The sequence below is a fragment of the Numenius arquata genome, chromosome 2 (genome assembly GCF_964106895.1).
Source record: "Numenius arquata chromosome 2, bNumArq3.hap1.1, whole genome shotgun sequence".
Lineage (NCBI taxonomy): Eukaryota > Metazoa > Chordata > Aves > Charadriiformes > Scolopacidae > Numenius > Numenius arquata.
Window position 1 is genome coordinate 99,553,261 of NC_133577.1, and position 25,030 is coordinate 99,578,290.

Below are 25,030 nucleotides of genomic sequence, written 5' to 3' on the forward strand. Positions count from 1 at the left end.
TAGACATTCCCAGGACACCCCGAAGAGACATGAAGCCTCCCCATTTCCTTTGAAACAGTAAAAAATTGCTGAGAGAAAAGGTGGAATTGGAAAACCTAGGGAAAGAATCACAGAAGTCCTAGCAGTATTTGAAATTTTCTAACCCAGCCTACTGTAATTTTTAATGTATAAATCCTGAGCATAAGTTTGAGGTAAACAAAAAAAAAAAAAATTATTTATTTACAGCCATTTTCACTCTGTTTTCTTTTTGAAATGAAAACCAGTTGGAACCAGTAATACCAGATGCGCACATGCACTCATATCGAAGGTTCATCGCTACAGAATTCAAGCAATCTCTCTGACACTGTGTGCACTCTGCTTATTTACTGCCTGTGAATCACTTCATTTATGCAGCTGCAAGATAAGGCAAAGCAGAAGAGGGAGAACCTGGATCTTAATATCCACTGTGTGGAAATATCCTGGGGTATGACCTGTCTCCTGGACACAGGATGCCTTCAGCAATAGATTAAAAACAAGGTTTTCCTCCTCAACCCTTCCAATATGGGAATTAAGCATTTACTCTCCATTTCCTGGAGGAGGTGGACAATTCTTACTTGGAAAAAAAAAAAAACACCTAAAACTGAAATATCTGAAAAGGTGGATGTTTCTCATCCACAAGAACTGGTGATAGGCGGATTGGTTGTGGTGGTGTTATGCTCTAGTTTATTGAATTTTGGTTTCAAATTACTGGCAGGAATTTTTTGCTGCATGTAATTTTTTCAATCCTAACTTACATTCACCTTTTTGTATGCATATATGAAAACTGTTTCAGCATGGAATTCCATTCAGCATGGAATGTCACAAAAAACAATGGGTTTTTTGTGAGAAAGCCATTTTTTATTACCAACAATATAACTCTGAAAAAGACTAAAAAGATGCCTTTGCAGCCTCAAGTGCTACATGTTGCTACATATGACCACAGGCTAAAAGGAGTATTTTCATCCCTGGAAACTTAGAGGTTTTACGTGACACATGTTTCTGAAGTCTATAATGTAAGGTTTCTTTTATTCTGTCTCTGAGCAAGTCTCAGTACTAAGCCTAAGAAACAGTACACGCAGGTCACTAATAGCTGGTGTCACAGAGCCAAAACTGCAGGTTTCTGCCGCTGCTGCCACACTGCTCAGCAGTGTCCCTGCTGCAGATGGAGGCACCAGGGAGTTCAGACGGTACTGGCCTTCCCTCCTCCGAGACAAGAACAGAAGTCCTGTGCAAGTTCCCCCACTGTGCTTTATACAGAGCAGGGCGTCATCCTCCTGTTACTTCAGACGGCTAAGTACTAAAGGAATATTCCCTTTCTCAGCCTCACAAGCATTTTAAGGCTAGGAAAATGTTCTTTGGATTCTATTATCATTTATTCATCACTGGAGAACTAATTGTAGGCGTCACATGCTGCTGTTACCTAGTATCGGTTTATGTTCTCAGTTACCTTTATGTGTTAGATAGACTGGAGGTATTACAATGGGTCACCTGAAAGAGACAGAACCTATTGTGTATCTTTACATTTCAGAGTATGTCTCTCTGAAAGCCATTTTATCACAATTCTTTTTACAGGTGGCTTCCATTTAGATAGGTTCTAACCGTGTCATTTTCAATCTTTCATTATAACTTTTACAACCGGCGGTGCTCTCCATCTCAGTCATGCTGATTCTTTTACAGTAAAAATGTCTCTAAAAATAAATTCCCAACCTACACTTTGCCAGGTGAGCATTGGTAACTGTCAAAATATTTCTAACCTATTTGCACAGCACTCAAGAATTTTCTGTAAGAAAATCTTTGCATGGAAAAGTTTTGCATTGGAAAACATCTGTATCCTAACTTACATTAATCTTTTTGCATGTATATGTGAATAACACTTCAGCATGCAATTTTGGAATTTTGTGCTCAGCTATTTTCAACCTCATTCATTCCTAAATTGGTGAATTGCATTAAAAGTTTTACTTACTTTAAAAAAAGACAAAAAATTCTTTAAATAACAGACTCCCAGTAATGCCTTTAGGCAAAAGTATACATCTTTAGAATAAAAAAGAGCCTTTTCAATTATTTTTAGTTGTTTTTTTTTCAGAAATAGCCATATATCACTTAAAATTCCTCTGTCTCTACAGACATATATACAGGCACAGATTCACAAACAAACACAACCAAGACACGCTAAAATATACTGACCATTCTTCCTTTCACAGAATACCCCTACAGAATGGAGAAGGTAAATATCTCAGTGGATATAATTGCATTTTGTCTGAATAATATTGAAAATTTCATGCTGATTATTATGCTTTAACACTAAATTTAATTAAACAATGGTAACATGGAGAAAGCTGTGGGTACATTTGTTGTGTAAAGTTCTTTTCATTAATTTAGCTATTTTTTATGCCATCTGGTACAGCCGTAAGTAGTTATTTGTACACTATTCAAAATGATCTTTGAATCCTTGAAGAATTTTGGAGTGATAGTTAACTTTTTAGAGCAAGCATTCAATGTTTTATTCAAAATAATAACTGCATCAATTTGCTGTAATTGTTGTTTTGGCCACTTTTTTGAGCGTGAAGTTCCCATGGGTGCTGAAACTACATAATACACAGTATTGGCACAAATATAAAAAGAAAAAAGATAGTAAGTCCTGTATTAAAACTATGCATACTCCTGCTGCACAGCAAATAAAAACATTAACTTCAAAACCTTTAGATGAGCATAGTGGGAAAAAGGCTTAAAATGTATTTCTGTGAAGAAGGCAGAAGAAATTCTACGACACTATTTGAATGAAACATTTAAAAGTTCACATGTACAAGCACATCTCTTAATCTGCTGATTTGTAGAGTTATGAACATAGTAGTGGACAGGGGTTACCTATGAGACAGACAACCTGCTCTAAACAAACTGCAGTTATCCTGCAGGTTAATCACTAAAGTAGAGTTTTATTTACATCACATGTATAGAATCTCTTTAAAGAGGCCTAGAACACATGCAATTGCTGAAAAATGCAGGTAAGTATTTTTTAAATGGACAATTTATTTTTGTTACAGTAGTAGTCTTAGGGTGATTTCTTAGTCTTTCTTAGTGGAAAGCACTTCTGAGGAGAAGGATCTGGGGGTCCTGGTGGATAGTAAACTATCCATGAGGCCACAATGTGCCCTTGTTGCCAAGAGGGCTAATGGAATCCTGGGCTGCATAGGGAAGAGTGTGACCAGTAGGTCAAGGGAGGTCATTCTCCCCCTCTACTCTGCACTGGTGAGACCACAACTGGAATACTGTGTCCAGCTCTGGGCTCCCCAGTTCAAGAGAGACACGGAACTACTGGAGAGAGTCCAGCATAGGGCAACCAAGATGATTAAGGGATTACAGCATCTCACTTATGAGGAAAGGCTGAGAGAGCTGGGACTCTTTAGCCTGGAGAAGAGAAGGCTGAGGGGAGACCTTATTAATGCTTATAAGTATCTAAAGGGTGGGTTGAAGGAGGATGGAGCTGGACTCTTTTCAGTGGTTCCCAGTGACAGGACGAGGGGCAACGGGCACAAGCTGGAACATAGGAAGTTCCATTCAAATATGAGGAAGAACTTCTTTATGGTGAGGGTGACAGAGCACTGTCTGCCCAGGGAGGTTGTGGAGTCCCCTTCTCCGGAGATCTTCAAGACCCGCCTGGGTGCAGTCCTGAGTAATGTGCTCTAGGCAATCCTGCTTTGGCAGGGGAGTTGGACTCAATGATCCCTAGAGGTCCCTTCCAACTCTGACAATTCCGTGATTCCATGATTGATGGTTATAACATTAGATAAAGCAACAAGGAGACATGTATTACCACTTGTTAAACTCAGACACTTCTATAAAAATTTCTGTGCTCTGATTTTTCAAGATGACAACAAAATTTGTTTTACAAATGCATGTACTTTGAGGGGGGACTGCAATCATGAATGCTTAAATAAACTCAAAGTCTTATTTTCTCTGAAAGTAAACCTGGTCTTTCATTTTCTTCCATTTTCTCTAAACGATGAAGAAAACAGATAATTTAGATTGCCCTCTCTAGCAAAAGCAGTTTAACCAGCAGTATTAGGGCTGTAATCTGGCAAGGACGACCTCAGGTGCTCAATTTCATTCACACAAGTAGTCACACTCAAATAAGAGGCATTAAATGCGCTCAGGGCCATTGGAACAGTGCTAGAAGAGACTATTATCCCAAGTGTTATCCTGTGGGAGCTGAAAGCATGATATGGGCCAAATTTGTCTGAGTCATGTCAGCTGCTCCTACTGCTGCTGCCAGAGGAAAGCTAGCGCCTACAAAATTTCTTCCTGCACTTTCCAATTCTTACTCTTCTCTGCCATGGCTTTCATGTTCAGCAGCCTCAATCACAACCGCACCCTCCACTCCAGCAGCCTAACGAGGACGGGGAATAGGCTGCCTACCCATCTGCTGCTACCACCTACTTCGTTACTGGCAGAGATGCTATGGAGAGGTGGGCTCTCTGCCCCCAAGTTCTGCTAGAATGATAAAAAAAAAGAATACAGCAACTGTACCTAGAGCAAGCAAAAGTCTTGCTAGGGTGGCAGCTGTGCTACATGTTTTTCCATTCCAGGTACTTAATATCTTCAGGGTTTTCAGCCAAAATGAAGAAGGATTAAAAGTGCTGAGAAGCATTTTCCTTCATAAAACACTGCTTTTATGGAAGTGGTCATTATTAAATTCCTACTTATTAAAACTTTGTGTTTATGTGAATGTCCTCCTACGAGTTAAAAGCAAATGGGAGAAAGAAAGAGACAGCAATGGACCAGCACCTCAGCTGCTGAAAACTGGCAGTCGTTCCCCTCAGACTGCCCTGCAGAAGATATGCCCCAATTCTAGTTTCATCCCTGGCAAAGGAAAAATCTCTTAACAGTCCAGATTACAGCTTTATAGATTTCCTAGTTTAACGCGAGAAAAGATGACCTGAGGATCTGGTTTCCTATACAAGAAGACACTACACTCTACCCAGATCATCCTGACGGGTTTATATCCTAACAGGCCTCAGGAGGTGTCTTCAGACTTCCAGCCTCCTACATTATGATTAGTCATAGACACATGGCCCCACATCATGAGCTGCAAACACATTCTTGCAGCTGGGTTACCCACTAACTTTAGCCCAGCTTATTTTTCCCTTTGGAACTCAACAGTCTGCATTAGAGCAAAGCACTTTTCGGTTTTCAGGAAACTGAACTCGTGTGTGTCATGATCAAAGAAAACAAGAACACATAAACAATAGCAATGCTATGGTTCCTGAACTGGCGAGAGGGCTGATGGAGCAGAGCATTTTCAGACAGCCAGTGCCACAGTGGCAATGTCATAGTGTGATTAAGGGAAAACACTCTCAGTGTTTACGTGTCTATTCAATCCCAGAGTGGTATGAAATAGAAAAAGTAATGCCATAGCCATTACCTGTGCCTTCAAAAAGGAAAAAAGACAGCAGTGAGTGCCCACAGGATGGGTAGAGGAAAAACTGTATTTGTGATGTAAACCAAAACAGTTAAAAAATGGTCAACTTTACTACACCATCAAAAAATTAACAAGGTAACACTTCCTTCATGAACTGTTTTATGCACAGTTCACAATAATACAAACATATTAATTGACATTTTTAATATTTTAAATTGTGGATTTATTTTTTTTTTACTTTAAACAAGCATAATTTTTAAAAAAATAATAAACCAAATAGAAAATATGTAATGGTGCTATAAATTAACTTTTGCAGAAGGTATAACTACATCGTGCCATGATCAATTTATCTAGTCAGCTATCCCTAGCACTGGGAAGGATACTTATTTGAGAGGAGGAAAGGGGAATCAGTCTATACAGCCCTAAGACATTTCCAAAGTCTCATCAGTGTCACCATGGCAACACCACAGGACAGCTGTGTCACAGCCACAGGGCTACTTGCTCCTCTGTCCAACCCAGGGTTTGAGCGTGACGCCTTTGGTGCTGGACATGCTTTTGGCTTTCACAAGCTTTTCCCACCGCAGCTCCCAGCATCCTTTGTATTTGTTGTTCTTAGCTAACGGGTCTGGCTGTGTTCAGCACTTACAGTTCTTCCCTCTGGCATCTCTCATCAGTGACAACCTTCTTAAAATCAGAGTAATTAATTTTAGCAATTGGAAAAAAGCTCTTAGAGAAAGGGGGTTTTACTACAGTGCTACAACTATAGTTCTTACCTAAATACTTAAAACTACCTGAGAGTAATTCAGGCAGCGCATATGACAAATACCTAACTCCCAAGCAGTCCTCTGCCTATGTCTTGATAAAGAACTCCTTCCAGAACTGATTTGTGTCACTTGAATCTCTGTGGTTTGGCCTTTGCTCCTAAGCTACCTAAAATAGTTTACAGGAAAATGGTTTGGCTTAGTAATTTTTTTTCCTTGCAGTTTGGTTTTCTCCACAAACTCCTATTAATTTCAGTCATTCTATCAAAGTCATTAACATTGTTCTCAAACTGATCAACCTGTATTATGGATACTTCATGATAAGAGAGGTCCAACTGTGCCACAGGTTTTTTGGCAGCCTTTGATTCTGCTGACCACAAGGTACTTCTGGAATGTTTTTATTGGCATCCTGGCTACATCCATCCACGCTGGGATCTACGACGATTCTATGCATCTGTGATGTTCTGTGATGTGCAAGGCCTATTTTGTCCTCTGTCTGCACAGAAAGTGTGGTTTGGGGAATTAATTTCTTAGTCTTTAAAGGGTTTGGGATTTCAGAGTCATCATCTGTTAATTATATCCAAACTAATCGTTTTCTTTGCTTTGCCATTTCCTGGCTTAGGAGAAGGAAAAGCTTGCTGAAGTTTGCTTTACGGAAGATAGAATCAATATGGCAGATTTAGCACATGGAACCAAGAAGTACTTTTTCACCAGGTGATAACACTGAGAATACATTTAGCTGGAAAGGTTGAAACACCTTTAACTAGCTTGGAAATTTTTAAGTAAACTTTAATTTTCAAGCACTAATGCTGGCTCAAGAGACTTTTCAATCACAGTGACTTGGAAAACATGGTTTCTTTTGCTGTGCCTTAGGATCCCACATAGGATGACAACCTGCAATAAAAAGCCACACTTGAAGACCACTTAAAGACTGCAGCATTCTCCATTCTTAGAGCAATATTTTACATCCATAATTCTTATAACTGTATTAAACTTTCTGCCTCTATATACATTTACATAGTGGAAGCCTGTCACAGCCTATGCTGCTTAGAACCTACATGTATTCTGAGGAAGTCCCTGTTTTCAACATACTGTTTGGGAAAGACGCATGATGGCCTATAAGGATTAGTCTCTGAGGATAGCATAGAGGACTTATGGATTTGAAACTTCTCCTTCTAGCATTTCACAAAAACTTGAACTTCTTGAAGCTCAGTATAACACAATTACCTTTGCCAGCTGAGTAGGGACAAATATTAAGCCATTTTTCTAGCTGAGAGCTTGAAACAAACAAAAAAACCCGAACAGCAACAATTTAGGATTTGCCTTATGGCGTGACTACAGTATAAATACATAACTAAACCAGATATATACAAAGGATAAATCAACATAAAGCTCATGAAACATATGGCTGCGTAGACACAGTGATGAAGGTAGTCTGGGGGGGGGGCTAATACAGATCCACAAACCTTGCAGTTCTGTAGAACAGTACTAACAGTGGTTAGCAAAACACATTCTTGCTTGTTCGTAAAACTTGCTCTACGAATTATACTAATGATGACTAATCCTTGACTCATTAAAAAGCAATCAAACAAACTAAAACACAGAATCCTGAATAAGATGTGGCATAAAGCCTTCAGTAAACACACATTTCCAGGGACACAATAATCTCTATGTAGCTGCAATTGGGGAAAAAGGAAAAAGAACAGTATCTAGTTTGGATAAAGGTAAAGTATTTAATAGCAAGCTATTATTGTGGCTTTTAGGACTGTAAGCTGTTTCCTTATTTCAGCTTGTCAAACAAAATGCAAACCCTATTTATATGCATTTGCCAAGTGCAGATCATTTGTAATTGGGTCTCAAGTCACTAAATCATTTAAACAGAGTACTCTTCAAAATGAACCTTAATTAAAATCAAATAAAGGAATATTTTTTATTCCTAAGCAATTTCTGCTATTAATGTAAACATTGTTGTAATTTCACACTTCTGTGAAAGAAAGGAGCAATAAGAGAAGACAAAAGTACACCAAAACGATGTACTCTCTCCTAGTGTTTTACAAGAGTAACTGAAACCCTTTGACAGCACAGGTAATAAATTCACGCCATACTCTCTCCAGACAGATTCACTCAAAGACAACAATCCCAACAAAGTTGTATTATTGCTATAGCAATGTGACAATTAGTATCAAAGAGAAAATGGTCTGTGTCTACAATTTTAATGACATTTGACAATATTGAATAATGATGCATTTGAACATCCTTTGGTCAATTAAAAATCACTTCACCTAAGACAAGACAGCTGACATTTGTAAGACAAGCAGGCACAACTCTGATTTTTGGATGTTGTGAAAAATACATCACTGTGTTGTAGCTGTAAATTTCAAAACATTATTTACTGATGCAAGCTCACAAAGGAGATAATAGATTTTCTTTAGGCAATATATTCTCCAATTAAAAGCAATACAATTGGAAAACTTCGATACATGTAGATACTGGCTTAGATTATTTCAGTATGTCAAGCATACAAAGTTACACATAAACAACAAAAATATGGGACAGTTCCTGGACGTTTCAAGACCCAAAATTCCTTTAAAGAAAGACGCAATAAATTAAGGGCTGTAAATTTGCTTGTGGCACAGAAAAATCCAAAGAAAAAGTTGGATAGATAGGATCCCTCTGTGCTTCCAGTGGATTTAGCTTTTCTACCGTTAAAATGCGCCCTTTGCTGCCACCGTGTGGGCCCTGCCGCATAGCACTAAGAATGACCACCAGTAATACTTTTTCCACCTCTGCAGTTCTCTTCTTTCCCATTTAATTAAAAAAAAAAAAAAAAAAGAAAGCTTTCCTACTTTCATTTATGTTTCAAATAAGGTCTTTAATAAATAAGCTCTGTTCGTTATCTTTTAGGTGTTTCACAGCTCAAAATCACTGCTGAAGTTCAAGAATCTAAATGACTTTAGTTAACTAACACAGAAGTCCCTCACTTTTTAAAGAAACATTCGATGGTACTTTGATAAAAGATATACAAGACCTGCACTTCACCCTACCTGTTCAGATACTACAAAGTTAATCGTTGTTCCAAGAGTTCACTGGGTCAGGACCTAGATGGGACTTCAAGCAGTGGCCAGAGTGATAGCTGTCAGGACACTACTTCTATTAGGCCTGAACTGCATGTATATAGGTAACATTTATGATTAAAATAGATGGTGCTGTGATATAAGATGGCTCCAGGCTGCTGGGCAGGTGACATGGGCATTGCAAATTAAATACACACCCTTGATCTGGAAGTGTTGAGAAGTGTCACAACTTCAAGCCCTGGACGCACCATAGGCACTTTTTAAATGGTGAAACCTTCCACCCACACCTGCACAGCACATTTGTACTAAGTACATTTACATGAACCTTTAATTTGCAGATAAAAGCCTCTCTTCCTGTGAAACCACACTGGAACTGCACGCTAGGATGCCTTGTAGCATGCAGGATGCCATTGGTAATGGGGACGTACGGTACTGAAACACGGAGTAGATCACAACAATGCTGATCACTCCTCCAGCAGCAGCTGTGGTCATGTGCGGGAAGAGGACACTGGACACATCTAGAAGTTTGGCCACTCTACCACACTAGAGATAATAAAACATTGAGGGGGGAACTACTCTTTCCACTGCTTTTGGCTTTTTGACTGAGAGAGATCTAAATGTGCTTTGAAAGCCGAGATCACTCTAGAGCCATCATTTTCAAAATCTTAACAGCTCTCACGAGCACTTTACAACCCTTAATTTTTAATGAAATCCAGATCTGCTTTTTTCAACTCAAGCTCCAAAATAGCAATCAGAAATGGGCAAATATAGAAGACAAAGTGCAGGACAAGTATCTCACGGTCCACTGGACTGCCTTGAGACAAGCCTTCCAGGCACTCTCTGCAAGAGGGCAGAAAATAGGAGTGTGCTCACTGTCACTATGCAAAAGCTGCTAGATAGTTGGCTTATCTATCCAGGATTTGAATATGATTGCCACATTATATCTTGAAAAATGAAGGCCATGAGTCCAAAGACATGGGGCAGAAATCAGATCTCTGGCAAGGTAGCAGAGAGTATTCATTACAAGCAACTAGGGGAGATCTTCAGGTGAGAGAGCACCATGGAGCTTGGCACCTAACTAGATCTACACGCTGTGAATTGGAAATCACTGGGAAAACCCTAAAAATTCAATAGCCCAATACTGCTCCGGTTTCCCCCAAGCAGCAGACAGAGGATGACTCTGATGAGGTTTGTCTTAATTTTTTTTTTTAACCACGCAATACCATAAAACATTATAATAAAATTCTGTTACTCTCACCTTGTCCTTGTTACCATTCATTACATGAACTCCTGTTTTTGAAATGTTTTAAGAAAGTCTTCAAGCTAGGTGGCAACACTGACCCTAGCTTTCTAGAATTTCCCGCTGCAAAACAATTTGCTTGTTTGGTCCTCTGAGAGCTTTACTTGGCATGCTGGCCTCTGAGCTTCTTTTGCACATACTAGTTTTAGGTTTGCTACAAATGTTCAACAGCATCCACTCCTGCTTAATAAATTTTACTGCTTCTAACAGAAACCTTGTCCTTGGCTAATGTTATTGGCCTTGCCCAATAACTGACTGCATGTTATTAATAATGTCCAGTATTATAAGCACTTAAAGGACCCAATTCACGTTTCCAGAGACCACTAAGGTACTTGAAGAATGATCTCCTGCTCAGGACTGTATGAACAAGACCACACTGTTCCAGACTGGGGGGGGGGGGACCCCAGGCATGGCCAGTGGCACATAATGTTCCCAGAGGGGCTGTGCTGTAACCTCCCTGGACAGACACACAGACAGACTGCCACCTGGCTACACTGAGGAGGCCTTTACCCCAGGGTGCATTCGTACCCCTAACTGTGTGACTGGGTGCAGCTACTGCTCATCATCACGTCTCCGGATCACACCCCTCAGCCTCCCTTGGTGACCACTGACGATGCTCTGGTTCAGCTTCCAAGCAAACTGGTTACCCCACTCCAGAGCACTCGTCAAAGAAAATGTTACGATAAACTGACAGAAGTTGATAAGACACTTCTGCAAAAGTGGTAACAGCAAAGCAGAAGCTGGGTACCACAAGAGAGCAGCCAATACCTCCTTATTCTCTGTAACCATAGAAAAAAACTTCTGTACACTATACACAGGCCTGTGTTGATCGAAATAGCGCCAAGTATGAATTAAGACCTTCAAACACGCTCCCACAGCTGTTGTAAGATGGATAAAGGAAGGACGGATTTTTTTCAGTCATATGAGGGCAAAGAATAGTGGGGAGCAGGAAAAGTGACAGTGATGGATTTGACACAGAGGGCCACTTCAGATGGCAACTAGCCTCTTCATGAGGCTGCCTGGGTTCGCTGTGCAGAGGACCATTGTGTACATGTGTGATGGACCGTTGTGCACAAGCCTGACAGACCGCAATGTGACCGACATTGTACATCTGCTTGTGTGCACAAAACCACCACAAGATTTGTAGCATGAGCAGCAGATCCCCAGGCCAAAATATGTCACATCGTGTTGTACCAGAGTCCCTCTCACAATTTACTGTATCACTGGCTAATGTAGACACACATCCATTGAGAAGACGTAATTGGAAGTGCCCTTCTCACTACATCAAAAACTTAAAATTCTGGATTACAGAGGAAATTCAATGGCCTAATTCCCACTGCACAGCTCAGCCCCTGGCATCACACAAGATAATATTTTTTCTGATCCTCTACAATTGGTTTTATTGTTCCCCAAGTATTAAACCTACTCCAAAATAAATCTTCTCTCCTCATTTGAGCATAAAGCACTACTTAAGGCTACTTTGAGTTTTTCAGGAACAGCTTTTTCTGCCTTATTCTTACAGCAGCCTTGAGCAGGCCTGCTCTCCAGAGGGCTGCTGCTCTGTTCTGACTGACTCATCTTGCTGCACTTCCCCCTAGGAATATAAACCTAAACCCGAATAACAGCCAAACCTTTCGTACTTTTGGATTATTTTCACATTTATCCTCTCTATTCCACATCTGTCTTGTGGAGAAGGACCAGACAGACCAAATGCCTCGTTCCTGAAGCCTGTGCCTCAACCCTGCCGGGCCTTCAGATGGTTACACAAATTTGGCCTGACGTGGGCCCTCTGCCCAGTTCTGCTTCTGCTTACTCTTTTCAGGGATGAGAAGCAGTAAGAAATAACAGCTGCAGACCATTCTCCGACAGCTTTTCAGACACGTTTCCTCACCAGATGTTCAGCTCTGACTACAAGGGCAATGACCTAATGTACAGTGGGTCAGTGCCATAAACTGTCCCTACAAGAAAATGCCACTGAAAAGAGGGACTTAAAATTTAAAAAGATACATTCCAATCTGTAAGAAAATTTTCAGTTCAAATAGTCACACTTTCACCCAGCAAACAGCTCCATAATATATATTCAAATACCAGCAATTTGTTCCGCTTTTGGTCTTCCCAGCAAACTACAGTCCCTACTGCTACCCTTTTTAAGGGACACATTCACACTTTTTAGGTTTGCCATAGTAAGACAGATGTGAAGTGTCCTTAAAAAACTTCTTTTTTAAGAAAAACAAATCTTGGTAATTGTAATACCTTCTTAGAGATGGTAACATGACAGAACTTTAAAGCACTCCTGGCACAGGTTTCTTGAGCCTTCAACAGGATATTGCCTCTGCTGTGGCCATCCCTGCTGGCGTGCACATGTAACACGTATGATTCTCCTACTCGAGTGCTGCAAAGGGACTGTCATTGATGAGACCAAGCATCTGACATAAATAAATGTGCCAGAATCACTCTCCTGCCAGCACACAGGGCAAGCTGAATCAGAGACAGGGCAAGGAGCAAACACATGCCAAAAAAAGAGAATGTTTTTCCCTCAGTCTTGTAGACAGTAATGGTAAGGCTTTCATAGCCCTGGTATTCTGAATGCTTGTGTTTCACAGGAATCTATAGGCACGAAGGTCAGCTTGTCTCTACAAAGACTGTAACCTCCATGCCAGTCAGACTTTGACCTTTCTCCTGGAAGCCAGTCTCTCTGGTGTCAGCCATTTCAGAAAGGCATTGTGGCAAAAGGCATAGAGAGAGATGTTCTTTTGCACAGAAGTACAAACCATGAAGCAAACAGCTTAAGGATTACATGTACTCAGGAAAAATAATCAACTCTTTGAAATGCTTTATTATGGCAACATGAAGTACTTGGCTTTGATGACTGTTGTAGAAACCCCAATTTTTCAAAAGTACTATTCTACCTCTACCTTTCAAAAGTACATTATTCTACCTCAACTTTGAGAGGACTGTTTGACTGATGTTTTATGTTGGGCAGTTTGAGACTGAAACTGTGTGTTCTGTATCTGCTTGCTGCCTTTTTGCTGGAATGGATACCCAAAACAGCTCTAACGAGCTTTCAGTCCACTTTGAAAAAGGCAGTGTGATTCCTTGAGCACAGCATGGTCAGCTTCCCAAAATGATCACAACAAATCTAGGGCTGAGTCATAAGCCCCAGGAAAGGAGAGGCTTCACCCCACAGAAAGCAAGGGGGCAGATTGACTGACACCAGTTATTTTAGTAGTATGCTGTGCCTATTTCCATGAAGGTGGATGCTGATTGCCACGCAATCTCTTCAGTGCAGCTATTGGAAGTTTGTAACAGATACAGGGAGCAGGAATGTTGACAAGGACAAATGAACTCTGATTTCCAGACAGGAGTCAACCTTTCAAAATCATTAATGCTCTGTCTATATAAACTACAACAGCTAGTTATAGTTTATGGAGCATTAGAAATACCAAATATAAATCTTAACATAATAACAATAATAATATGACTATGTAAATAAGGAAGCCAGAAACCTGCAATCCTCCAACCCCTCTCATTTCAGGGATGATTATTCTGCCTTTTATTGGGCACCTATTCATATTTACCACATCATTACCATGATCGTTTCCTAAAACATTCGGTGATTCTGCTGCTTTACCTGCCTTGCTTGAATTATTGCATTTAGTCTTTATTTCACAATCTCACAATTAGCCCAGCTGATCTGCAAGTATGTTCATTCAGTGACACCCAGTCTGCCTCCTACTCATATTTTGGTTTATGCCACATTGGTAGCAGGACTTTATATATCGCATATTTTTGTTGACTCACTTAAGATCTGTAACATACCACACCAGGGCCCATTAAATAACTCTTGATCAGACTCTGTTGGTATGGCTTTGATATTCTGCTAAGAACAAGCTATTCTATTATTTTCACTGTTATTCAACTTATATATATATTGGGTTTCTTGTTCCTTGCTAAAAACTCTTTAGATGCTATTTTGCCTTTCTTAAACAACATGACTGTGTATTTTTGTCCAATGAACTAATTTTGTATGTATCAGGTAACTAATAATGTAGGTTTTCTCATGAAAATCAACATGTGAAAGTGGTGTTAATTTTGAGATAATAGGAGAAAGAAGAAAATTAATACTAAAAGATCCATTTAAAATAAATCCAGACATAATAAAAAGACTGTTCATCCCTCAGACAACTATAACTTTGCCCTGTCAGAGCAACTTATGGGGAAAAAAAAAAGATTTTAAATAATTTTTTTAACAATCTGGATCAGCAAATACTATTCTGCATAACCAAAATAACGCTATACTACACATTTAATATTTGTGAGCTGCCACAAGTTTTGATGTTTCCATTTCTTTTAACTTTAACTTTGAATTTCCTGAGTATGCACAATAGTGATAGAATAGTTGCTATCATTAGTCTAGGACCCCACTTTTCATAACTGGTACCTTAATCCTCTTGGCTAATTAACGAAATAAATTACTATTCTACCTAAATTCAGAAAACAGAGGAATAAAAAAAAGGTAGTGAATACTAGTATGCTTACATTTTGGTAAGCTGTTGTTTGCTGTAAAGCAGCATAATACAAAAAAAAAAAATTCCAGTAGAATATATTCTAGAGCAAAAGAAACAAAAGGAAACTCTGTAACCTACCTCATATTCCCTGCCATAATGAGGCACAGATTATAAATGTGAGAAAAAATGAAGAGGAAGAGGATGGTACTGAAGAACATCGTCATCCAAGACCCATGGTCCTCTCGAAACATCTTCAGACGGAGCAACTGACCTGTGGTATGAATATTATGAGAAAGCATGTTTTAGTTAGTAAATACATGTTTACATGATAAAAAACCAAAATAGAGTATTAATCTGTATTTTAACTTATATCCAATTATTCCATTGCGTACGGGGAGGACAGATTTAGTATCATGCAGCCAAACTACTCTTCTGTAGTTCAGCATGAACTGATACTAATTCTACAAAATTACAATGTTGCTTCCCATACACAGATGAAAAACTGGTTTGGGCTCTTATCAATCAGAATCACTGAGGTGTAGGTCTGAAGAAGTCCACAAAACACATCTGTGGCACCTGATCAAAATGTGGCTGTGGTTTTACATACACTACATGTGACTCTACATGTTGGTTAAGCAGCTTTCGAAGCTTCCTTGTTTCAGCCATTAATATCTCTTTTCACTCTGCTCTCCCGCTGGCACAGCAAGCTGAGCAGCCATGCACAAGTGAACAAAAGCAGGGAACTGACCATCTAGAAAAAAAGAAAATTTACCTTTTTTCTTTCATATGAATCATTTCCATCAACCTTCTGACCTTGAAGCTCAATGAACAGTAGAGCTGCACATCTGTGCAAAAATGGGAAGGAGTGATGGAGTGGAAGGGCAGCTGCCTAAACCATCACATTTTCTAGGAACTGTTACATCCTAAACAAATGAAACAGCAGAAAAGATCCCATAGAATTAGTCTAGACCTCAAGTTAAGAGCCACTTTTTAGTGGTATTTGAGCAATATTTTGAGAAACAAATCTATTTATAAATTCTGAAGTGTCATAAGTACCTCGGCCTGTATGAGATCCATTATTTGCTGACAGTTATTTCTTGATCAATAACAAAACAGTCATTAAATCTTGATGGCTGCCTGTCTCTTTCCACTGACTATAGACAGCATCAGGTTAAATATTATATGACATGATAACAATGATCTCATCATATGTGTTTGTCCAACTTGTGAAAAACACAGACATGGAACAGAACTGGGGATTCAGGTCTGTTGGTCTTATGAGAAAAAGAGATTATTTGCCTTTCTGAGAAGGTGGATGCAGGATGAGTCGAGGATGAAAGAAACTGCCTGGACTAGAGGGAAACTCCATGTATCAGAAGAAAAGCCATTCCTTGAGTCAAAGATGACTCTTGCTTAAGCCCAAAAGATGGGAATTCGCTTTTGCAAGGCATAGAGTGACACACAGAAGCTAAGAGGAATAAGGAAGACAACTGATAAGGGCTGATAACTGATCCTGGGCTGCATCAAAAGAAGTGTTGCCAGCAGATCCAGAGAGGTGATTCTGCCACTTTACTCTGCTCTGGTGAGACCTCACCTGGAGTACTGTGTGCAGGTCTGGAGCCCTCAATATAGAAAGGACATGGACCTGATGGAGCGGGTCCAGAGGAGGGCCACCAAAATGATCAGGGGGCTGGAGCACCTCTGCTATGAGGACAGGCTGAGGGAGCGGGGGTTGTTCAGCTTGGAGAAGAGGAGGCTCCGGGGAGACCTCATAGCGGCCTTCCAGTACCTGAGGGGGGCCTACAGGAAGGCTGGGGAGGGTCTGTTTACAAAGGCCTGCAGTGACAGGACGAGGGGCAATGGTTTTAAGTTGGAGAAGGGGAGATTTAGATTGGATATTAGGAAAAAGTTCTTTACCATGAGGGTGGTGGAACACTGGAACAGGTTGCCCAGGGAGGTGGTTGAGGCCCCTTCCCTTGAGATATTCAAGGTGAGGCTCGACGAGGCCCTGGGCAACCTGGTCTAGTTGGGGGTGTCCCTGCTGACTGCGGGGAGGTCGGACTAGATGACCTTTGGAGGTCCCTTCCGGCCTGGACCAATCTATGAATCTATGATAATTCAAGCAGTAAGGTGAAGGACTGCATCTAATGAGGAGACAGTGCGGTCAGGTGCTAGAAGATGTCCAAATAGGAAAAACAGAAGGAAGGTGATGAGCTGGACAGGAAATGTCAAAAGAGGTGATATAGCAGACTGAGAGGTGGAATGCTCTGGGATGGAGGCAATCTCTGGGAGCTGTTGTTGTTTCAGCAGTGTTTTCAGTGTTTTCAGCAAAGTCCAATTTCAGCATGAATTACGGCTGGACACATGGAGAGGCTATAAAGTGGGGGAAATTAGTACAAAATGTGAGGTGTTAATTTATGGAATGAAACAGCAAAACCCCAGGATTGATGTGTGCTGCTGAAGACTGGAGATGCAAGTTTGGGGCAGGAAGACTGGAGGACCTGTAGCAAACCTGGGCTATGAGCTGAAGTGGTAGGTAGGATTTGAGCTCTAGAGTAAGCAGAGTTGGAGGACAGGAGTTTTTTGACAGAACCGAGATTTTGGAACAAGGTAGGAACCATGAGGCAGGAGAAGTGATAGGCAGGTAGGTGGGATTAACCAAATTGTGTGATGGAGCAAGAGGGACATAGGTCCATGGACCAGTCCAGTAGTAGGGCAGCAATAACAAGGATTCTGGCAGTGAAGAAGGGGGAAGAAAGGGAAATTGCAAACACACATATACATGCCCCAAGCCCCTGTACTCTTCTTCTCTTTCACTGCTGGAAACAATGACAGCCCCAGGCCTAGCTAGATTGGGGATGTGCAATGAGTCTGTACTACCCTAAAAAGCAAGCAGAGGCTGCTATGGCAATAGCAATTTATCCTGACTTACTGAGAGGAGGGGCTTAATGATAAAAGATATCTCCCTTGCAGTTTGACACCTACTCTCTGGAGAGCTGCCATTGCATATGGAATATTAGCAACACCTTGGATTAAAAAAAGTACTTGCAAAATTGTGATTTTCGATGGTTCAGACTGTAATGGAGAGGAAAAGCACAGCTGGGCATCTAGACTTCTGTAAAATAGATAATGCCAACCTTACTAAAACAGGTAAGAGACAGATTTATTAAGTATTTATTGCACCTGTATTCTCCAAAGCAATATAATTTTCCCTATGTAGCTATTACATGCTGCTTAATATATATACATTTGTATAAATTTCATATTTTAAAAGTACTTTTTCAGAAATATTGTCTTTGCGAGGAAGATTCTTACAACTTAACTATCCTTCTACTGTAGCTTATGTTTGCCATATAGGACTTCATTAGCTCTCAAGTAAGTACACGAACATCAGTTTTTGATGAAAAAAATAGTAGCTTAATTACAATACCGAGTCATTACGAAGAAAGGAATTGGAAATTAGCACAATCTGCTTACCTAATTGCATACAAATACTGCTCTATATCACTTGTTGTTCCCATTGTGTTAGTATGTATAATACGCTAAATGTAGTTGAACTAAAATATGTGAAATGCTCCACTTAATACTCACATTGCATTATATATCCTTTCACATCAATTCAGTTGAACATAAAAAGGGAATGCACGAGACGATTACCTAACAGGTAAGATGTTAAAGTAATAATTGCAAATAACACTTGATATTTTTATAAGAAAACCTAGGCCCTGTATAATGCTTTATTACTTTGATAAAATGGGCTAAAAGGGTAAGCTTTGAGAGCACATGTAACAGAAATATATTGGTGTGTGAATAGTCAGAAATTTGGAAAACCTATCTGGTAACTGGAACAGATTTGTACCAGATTAAAATACAGTTGCAACAGGCAAACAAAATTCTCAGAGTAATACCAACAAATAGAACAGTTCATGCAAAATAGCAAACAAGAGGGAGCAAGGGGCAAAGAGAGTAAATAAGGAATAAAATTACATAAAATACACTGTTAACTCTGCTTAACCTTTTTTTTTTTTTTACTTCAGGCCATTGTTTATTAGAACCTTGTTAAAAATGTCAAAAAACCCCACAGGTATGACAGGGAAGAATATGGCTCCTAGGATATATTTACACATGCAAAATTAAGATATTTTTTAAATAAACAAACATGCTAAACCCAATGGAACTTTGCAACTACAAGTTAAATGCCATATGAATGGCTACCAGTGATAAACTGTGAACTACAATTAGCTATATACATAAATCAAGATTCTTTTCAGTGACACGTTTCTTAGCTCCAAAAGAAATTTCCTGAAAAAGTAATTTTTTACTGAAACAAGGTCTTCTATCTACTCCAAGACTTTGGAGGCCAAATCACAGGTATAAGGGGTACAAGAGACTTCGGGATTTAGGGCCCTGCAACAAGCCAGGCAGTAAATCAGCTCATCAGCTAAAACTTGCTTGACTTTCTGTAACAGTGTGCAGACTCTGCCAGGGACAATGACAGAGGAACTTGTAGATATAAATTGTAAGAGAGTCACAGACCTAAGCCCTACTTCTTTCAGGTCCAGGAGAAGAGACAACCCAATAGGCAAGTACAAAAACTGAGTCAATCAAAAAGGTCACTTTTTTAGAAACAAAAACTTTGCTAGCATCTTTAGATACACGGCCTATAAGATTGGATTCATTAGACTCCTTCTTACAAGAGAAACATAAAGTTCTTATCCATGAATTTAGTATGCTTTCTTGTCTTAATTATGAACAATGGAGTCCCTAAACTTCAACCCTTTCCTGGGCATATGAGTAATATTCTAATATCAAGCCCTTCATGAAATCAAAAATATTCCTTTAATTCTGGATGCCCCACTATGTGATTGCTCTTTCTGTCCTTTTAATGTTCTTGGCCAACTCCATCAATGGCTGAAACTGTTCAGCTGAAAAATTAATCTCAATAAATTGGAAGGTTTTTTTATCCTTGAAAACCCAATCCTACTTTCATCAAAGTCTGGCAAGTCTGTTCTTAGTCAGTACTAACAACATATGCAACTCCTCAGCTGTCACAGTACAATGTCATGGTGCTGTTGCTCATTCTGCCACTGTTAAGATGTGCGTATGTGTGTTGGCTGGCTTTGTTTAAGAATACATGGACTTAGCAGTTGTCCTGGTTTGAGCAACGTTCAGAAACTTTTCTTAAACTACAGATGCAAAATTCTGAACTGTGAAGATGATGTCACATCCTGTAGCTTAAGTTATTCTGTTGGTGCTAGAACAGTAGACAGAAAACTTGCCGTTGTCTGATATAAAAAAACATGTCACTTCTAAAAATCCTTACAGCACATATGCAGATCTACTGGACATCAGGGTAGCTCCAATGGACTCAGAATATAGCAGGGCGTGCTGACCGTCTTCCCAGTGAAGTGAAACTGAGACCCAGTGAAACTGGGTCCTGATTGTATAAGGCTTCAAATTCTGCTGATGGAAAATAAGTTCTTTCTATAGCACCAAGCTGGGGTTGGAACCCCTTGTGTTCTTTTGCTTATTATGTTACCTCAGGAAAGGTTCTTTTTATCTCTGCACCTGTTCCCCTGCCTCCACCCTGTAAGTCACTCACATCAATTGCAAAGCACAACGTTTCAAGAATCTAGTCTTGGTTATGGCCTCTAATCTGCACTACAATACAAAGAATTAATAGGATACAGTAAGAATATTTTAGAAAATTCAAATATAAATCCCAAGGTAGACACATGGGAAGTGCCTACACAAACACAGACATATTTTCTAATGACTCTCTGAGCTCCAAGTGGAGGTTACCCAGCTGTGCAGTTCCAGCCTCCCCAGCTATATGTCTAACTTCGTATAGTTCAACGCTGAGTACAGTCCACTAAACTGAAAGTGTCGAAGAGGATAGGGGATTTATTAGTTCAGGTCTGTAATTGCCTTAACACAGTTACAAGGATACACATATCCAGCCAATTTACAGCAAAGTGGAGCAGGTGGCACAGCTGCCTGACACCCTCCATTTAGACCTACCTGTAGTCCTCTTCCAGGAGCTTGATGAGATCAGGAATCTGGCATTACATGTCCCTCATGCAGCTGTGGACATGCTGTTTGTAGCCACTTCAGGGCTTATTTATACTGCCAATACAAGCTGGAATCAAGTGCTTAGTGCCTTCATTTGTAATTATTGAAAAGGAAGGCAGAGAGGTAGGAAATACAATTTAATTCAAAGCACATGTGATCTCTAGCCAAGAGGATTTTCGGAAAAGGTAACTTTCCTGTACATATTCAAACCTCTTTTATTTGAACACGTTAAAAAAATTGTTACTTAACATTAGAGTGGCTACATTTTAAAGGATTTACAGGGATATCTTGTAAAATTCAGCTGAAGAAGAAAAAATACACAAAGCTTGTGTAATTTTTTATATTCACAAAGGCTATGGAGAAGAGTAGGGAAAGAGTACAGCTATTATTTAACCCTAGGTTAAAGTACAGTGCTTCAATGCCTAACAAAATACATTTAGAGAGCAAACATTCCCTGCCTGTGAAATACACTGTGAGTAGAACAGATGGCTTCCTATCCATATTCACTTTCTGGAAAGTCATTCGACTGCTTTTGTTGCTGAGCTTCTACAGAAACAACTTTCCTTCCTAATTTTGTTGAGTACAGTCTGCACTAGCTTTTTGTCAGCTCACTGCCTTGGCAAACTATAAATTTGCAAAGCACAATAATGTAGTCTCTCTTTAGCAGGTCTTCACTGTAGCTCCTGTTTGTTATATTTTGACCTGTGTCTGCGAACATACTTTTGGAAAAGTAATATTGTATTAAGGTTAACATGAAAGCAAAACATTACGTTCAGAAAAAACACTACTATCAATTTAATGGTTGAAGCTGATTTTCAAGGAATCAATAACATTTTGAAAAAGTCCTTTCTTCCATTCAAAGTGTGGTTTGTACTGAGTAAAATTTTATCCTGTCATCCTAGCAAGTGCTGTAGTGGACTGATCTATAAACGGCTATTTGGATGACCCTCATACAAAGCTCCTACTTGGACAGATCTTAAGAGTTTGGCATCTGCTGCATCGTTTGGAGAGAGGTTCTAAAAACATAACAAACTGCAACTGGTGACAGCTCATTCTGGCAGAATATTCCAGCCTGTATTTTGTTTTTATTAGGAGTACAAAATCATCGGGATTAAATATAAGACTTTACAAGCATAAAAACCTTGCTTTGAAAAAGACATTGCAGATCTATATTTCAGATACTCCATAACAGGCATTGATACAAACTGGGCCATAAAGAGTGAGACAAAATTAATTCTCTCTAACCCTACCATAAGCACGTTTTTGGCCTGGGACATTCATTTACAGAAGGAAGCCAAAAAAAAACCGAAAAAAGAAAAAAGCAGTTTGTCCAGTGCTTTAGATGGAAAGGTTGCTGTGGACTTCACCACACGCAGGATTTCATCCTGATTTGTTTTGATGCTGTCTTCTGGATCTGAGTCACAGCCCACTGCACAGCTGCCCACATTACACGTGTCTAGGCCCAATATGGATACTTAAGGCAATCAAAATAAAGATGGAAGAGTGTGGGCAATTACTGTCCTTCTGTCCTCTCCTCCACTTCTTTCAAAGACAGACATAGATACCTTAGTGGGCAAGTGGATGCTGCTGTTACTGAGGGTGCGTGCTTTTTTTCTCTCATCTATCAAACACTACAGTAAATATTAGAGAGGAAGGAATATAAAGGTTTGGATAAAATTTCATGAAGATATGCCTGTGCTGGCGCCATAGAGTGTTTAGTGCCAAGTGTTACCTACTTGGAATTTACATTTTTTTCAGATAGAGGAGAGCTTGTACATCATACCATATTTTGAATTCTTTTGCCAGTTCAAACATACTGGATTTAACTTAAAAGTTTTGAATTTTAAATTCAATACATCTAATTCATTTTTTATTTTAAAAGCTGTTGATCTCTCTTTTCCCTTCAGGCATACTCCATGGAAAGATGGTGAATGGTACATGCACTATTTTCATTTGCAACAGAAATCCTAAGCTGGAGTGGTACTGTTATTTGCTGATTCTGGTTTGCATTTTCACTTTATTAGCAGGATTTCTAGGTAACATACTTGCACTACGACATTATGTGTACTGCATGAAGACATGGACTACCAATACTGTATTTCTCTTTAATTTGGCACTGTGTGACTTTACTTGGACTCTCATGGCACCTTTTTCAGTATATTATAGCCTTCAGAAGTTAGCTGTCTATTTCAGTAATGCATTTTATCAGATCATAAGACTATTTTTTAGTATTAATATTTATGGAAGTGTCTATTTCCTGACACTCATCAGTTTTGACAGATACATAGGTGCTGTCCATCCTATCACTTCATTAACATGGTGGGACAAAGGAAAGGCTGTGTTTTGTACCATCGGGGTATGGATCTTCATAGTGATTGCATCGATGCCAGAGATCTACTACACAGTTGCAGCTGGAAGACAACATGAGTTCGTAGATTCCCTGGGTGTCAATGAAGGACCTTTACAATTTGCAGTGCCTTTCACACTCTCCAAGATTGTATTGAGATTCCTAATCCCAGTCACAGTCATCTTTACGTGCTACGTGTTGACTCTCAAAGCGTTACTGCAACTCAGTAAACGTCAGCAAAGAAGGAACAGACTCGTTAGACCTCTGTTACTGATTTCAGCCGCTATGATTGTATTTGCTGTTTCTTTCATACCTTATCATGTTATGATGATAGTGATACTAATTTACAGAATTAATTGTCAACCACCCTGTGGGAACATACACATGATAAATGCAATTTATGAAGTCACAGAGATCATCTGCAGCATCAACAGTTGCCTTGACCCAATCATTTTTACAGTAGCAAATAAGACATTCTATCAAAGAATTAAAAGTATAAAATGTCATCCTAAATGCCAGTGCTGCTGTTGTCTGACAGGAAGGGTAACAGACATCACTCTGTCCCCAAGAACGACGACTTAAACACCAGCCTATAAAGACATGCATCTCCCACTGCCCGTTTGGCTTTGTGTCAGCAGACCAGTTTAAAATTTAGTCTCCTGTACTGTATAACAATCTCTTGAATAAGAAAGAATATACAGCAATGCAGAGTAAAACTTAATGTGAAAGGAAACACTAGCAACTCCTAGCTTTTCAGAATCAGCATTTTGAATATTCTTGTCATAAATATACCTTCATTCATTGTGAAACAGCACTTCTTACCTGTATGTACATGCAAAATGGAATGAACAATGAAGAAAAGTTCTAAGTGGCTACTTTAATTTTTGGCCAGAAAAATACAGTAATATTAAGAGCACACGGTTTTGAGAAGCCTTCTTATCGTTTCTGTTAATTATTTTTTCAGCTGTTTGTAAGTGCTGCTGTGATTGGACTGTGCAATTAATAACAATCATGATGCTTACAGCTGAACTTCTTGCGTATTTGCAGAGAGGCTTTCTGCAAGTACTTTGTTTTAATGCTGCTTGCACTACCTCATTAACATGGGTAAGTGCAGCACATTTCCAAAAACAAACAACAAAAAAACAAATAGTAAGATACGGTCCCTGAGGATAGCCAGAGCCACAGTGAATCTCCCCGTGAAGCAAACAAGCACGGATTGAAGAGCTTTGTTAAGTTTTCCCCCAGGCAGCAGGGGTTCCAAGCCGACAGGCAGGGCACACCGGTGGTGTCCCCCAAACCCTGGGCAATTACAGCTGTTTCTCATAAGTGTTCTGCTTCAGGGGAGTGTGTGGTTCTGCCATGAACTCTAAACTCATTAGCAGGGAGAGGAGTGCACAGGAAAAGTTCTGAAATACAGAGGTGGCTGAGCTGCAAGAAGAGATGCTGCTGCTTCTCCTGTTCACTTAGGGCCTTAGCATGACAGTTTCAGGATAGTCTAAGGTAATTAGTCTACAGTGCATTTTAATCATTAAAA

At 39.6% G+C, this 25,030-nt stretch overlaps 2 protein-coding genes across 2 annotated transcripts in view; one reads left to right on the forward strand and one right to left on the reverse strand.

The window, feature by feature from the left end:
• TMEM117 (transmembrane protein 117) overlaps window positions 1-25,030 on the reverse strand; it is a 219,885-nt gene that overhangs the window by 173,096 nt on the left and 21,759 nt on the right. The window contains exon 2 of the mRNA XM_074169008.1: window positions 15,216-15,348. Within this exon, the coding sequence (XP_074025109.1) occupies window positions 15,216-15,348 (133 nt within the window). The remainder of the gene's footprint in view (window positions 1-15,215; window positions 15,349-25,030) is intronic.
• On the forward strand, window positions 18,158-24,078 carry LOC141462654 (P2Y purinoceptor 1-like). Its single transcript, XM_074144639.1, has 2 exons — window positions 18,158-18,227; window positions 23,057-24,078. Exons 1-2 carry the CDS (start codon window positions 18,158-18,160, stop codon window positions 24,076-24,078), a joined length of 1,092 nt encoding a protein of 363 aa, XP_074000740.1.

Bases quoted from the DNA above. Each gene is read 5' to 3' on its own strand.
- LOC141462654 (XM_074144639.1), top strand. From the start codon at position 18,158: ATGGAGAGGAAAAGCACAGCTGGGCATCTAGACTTCTGTAAAATAGAT. The intron at 18,228-23,056 runs GTAAGAGACAGA...TTTTCCCTTCAG, and splicing joins TGCCAACCTTACTAAAACAG to GCATACTCCATGGAAAGATG.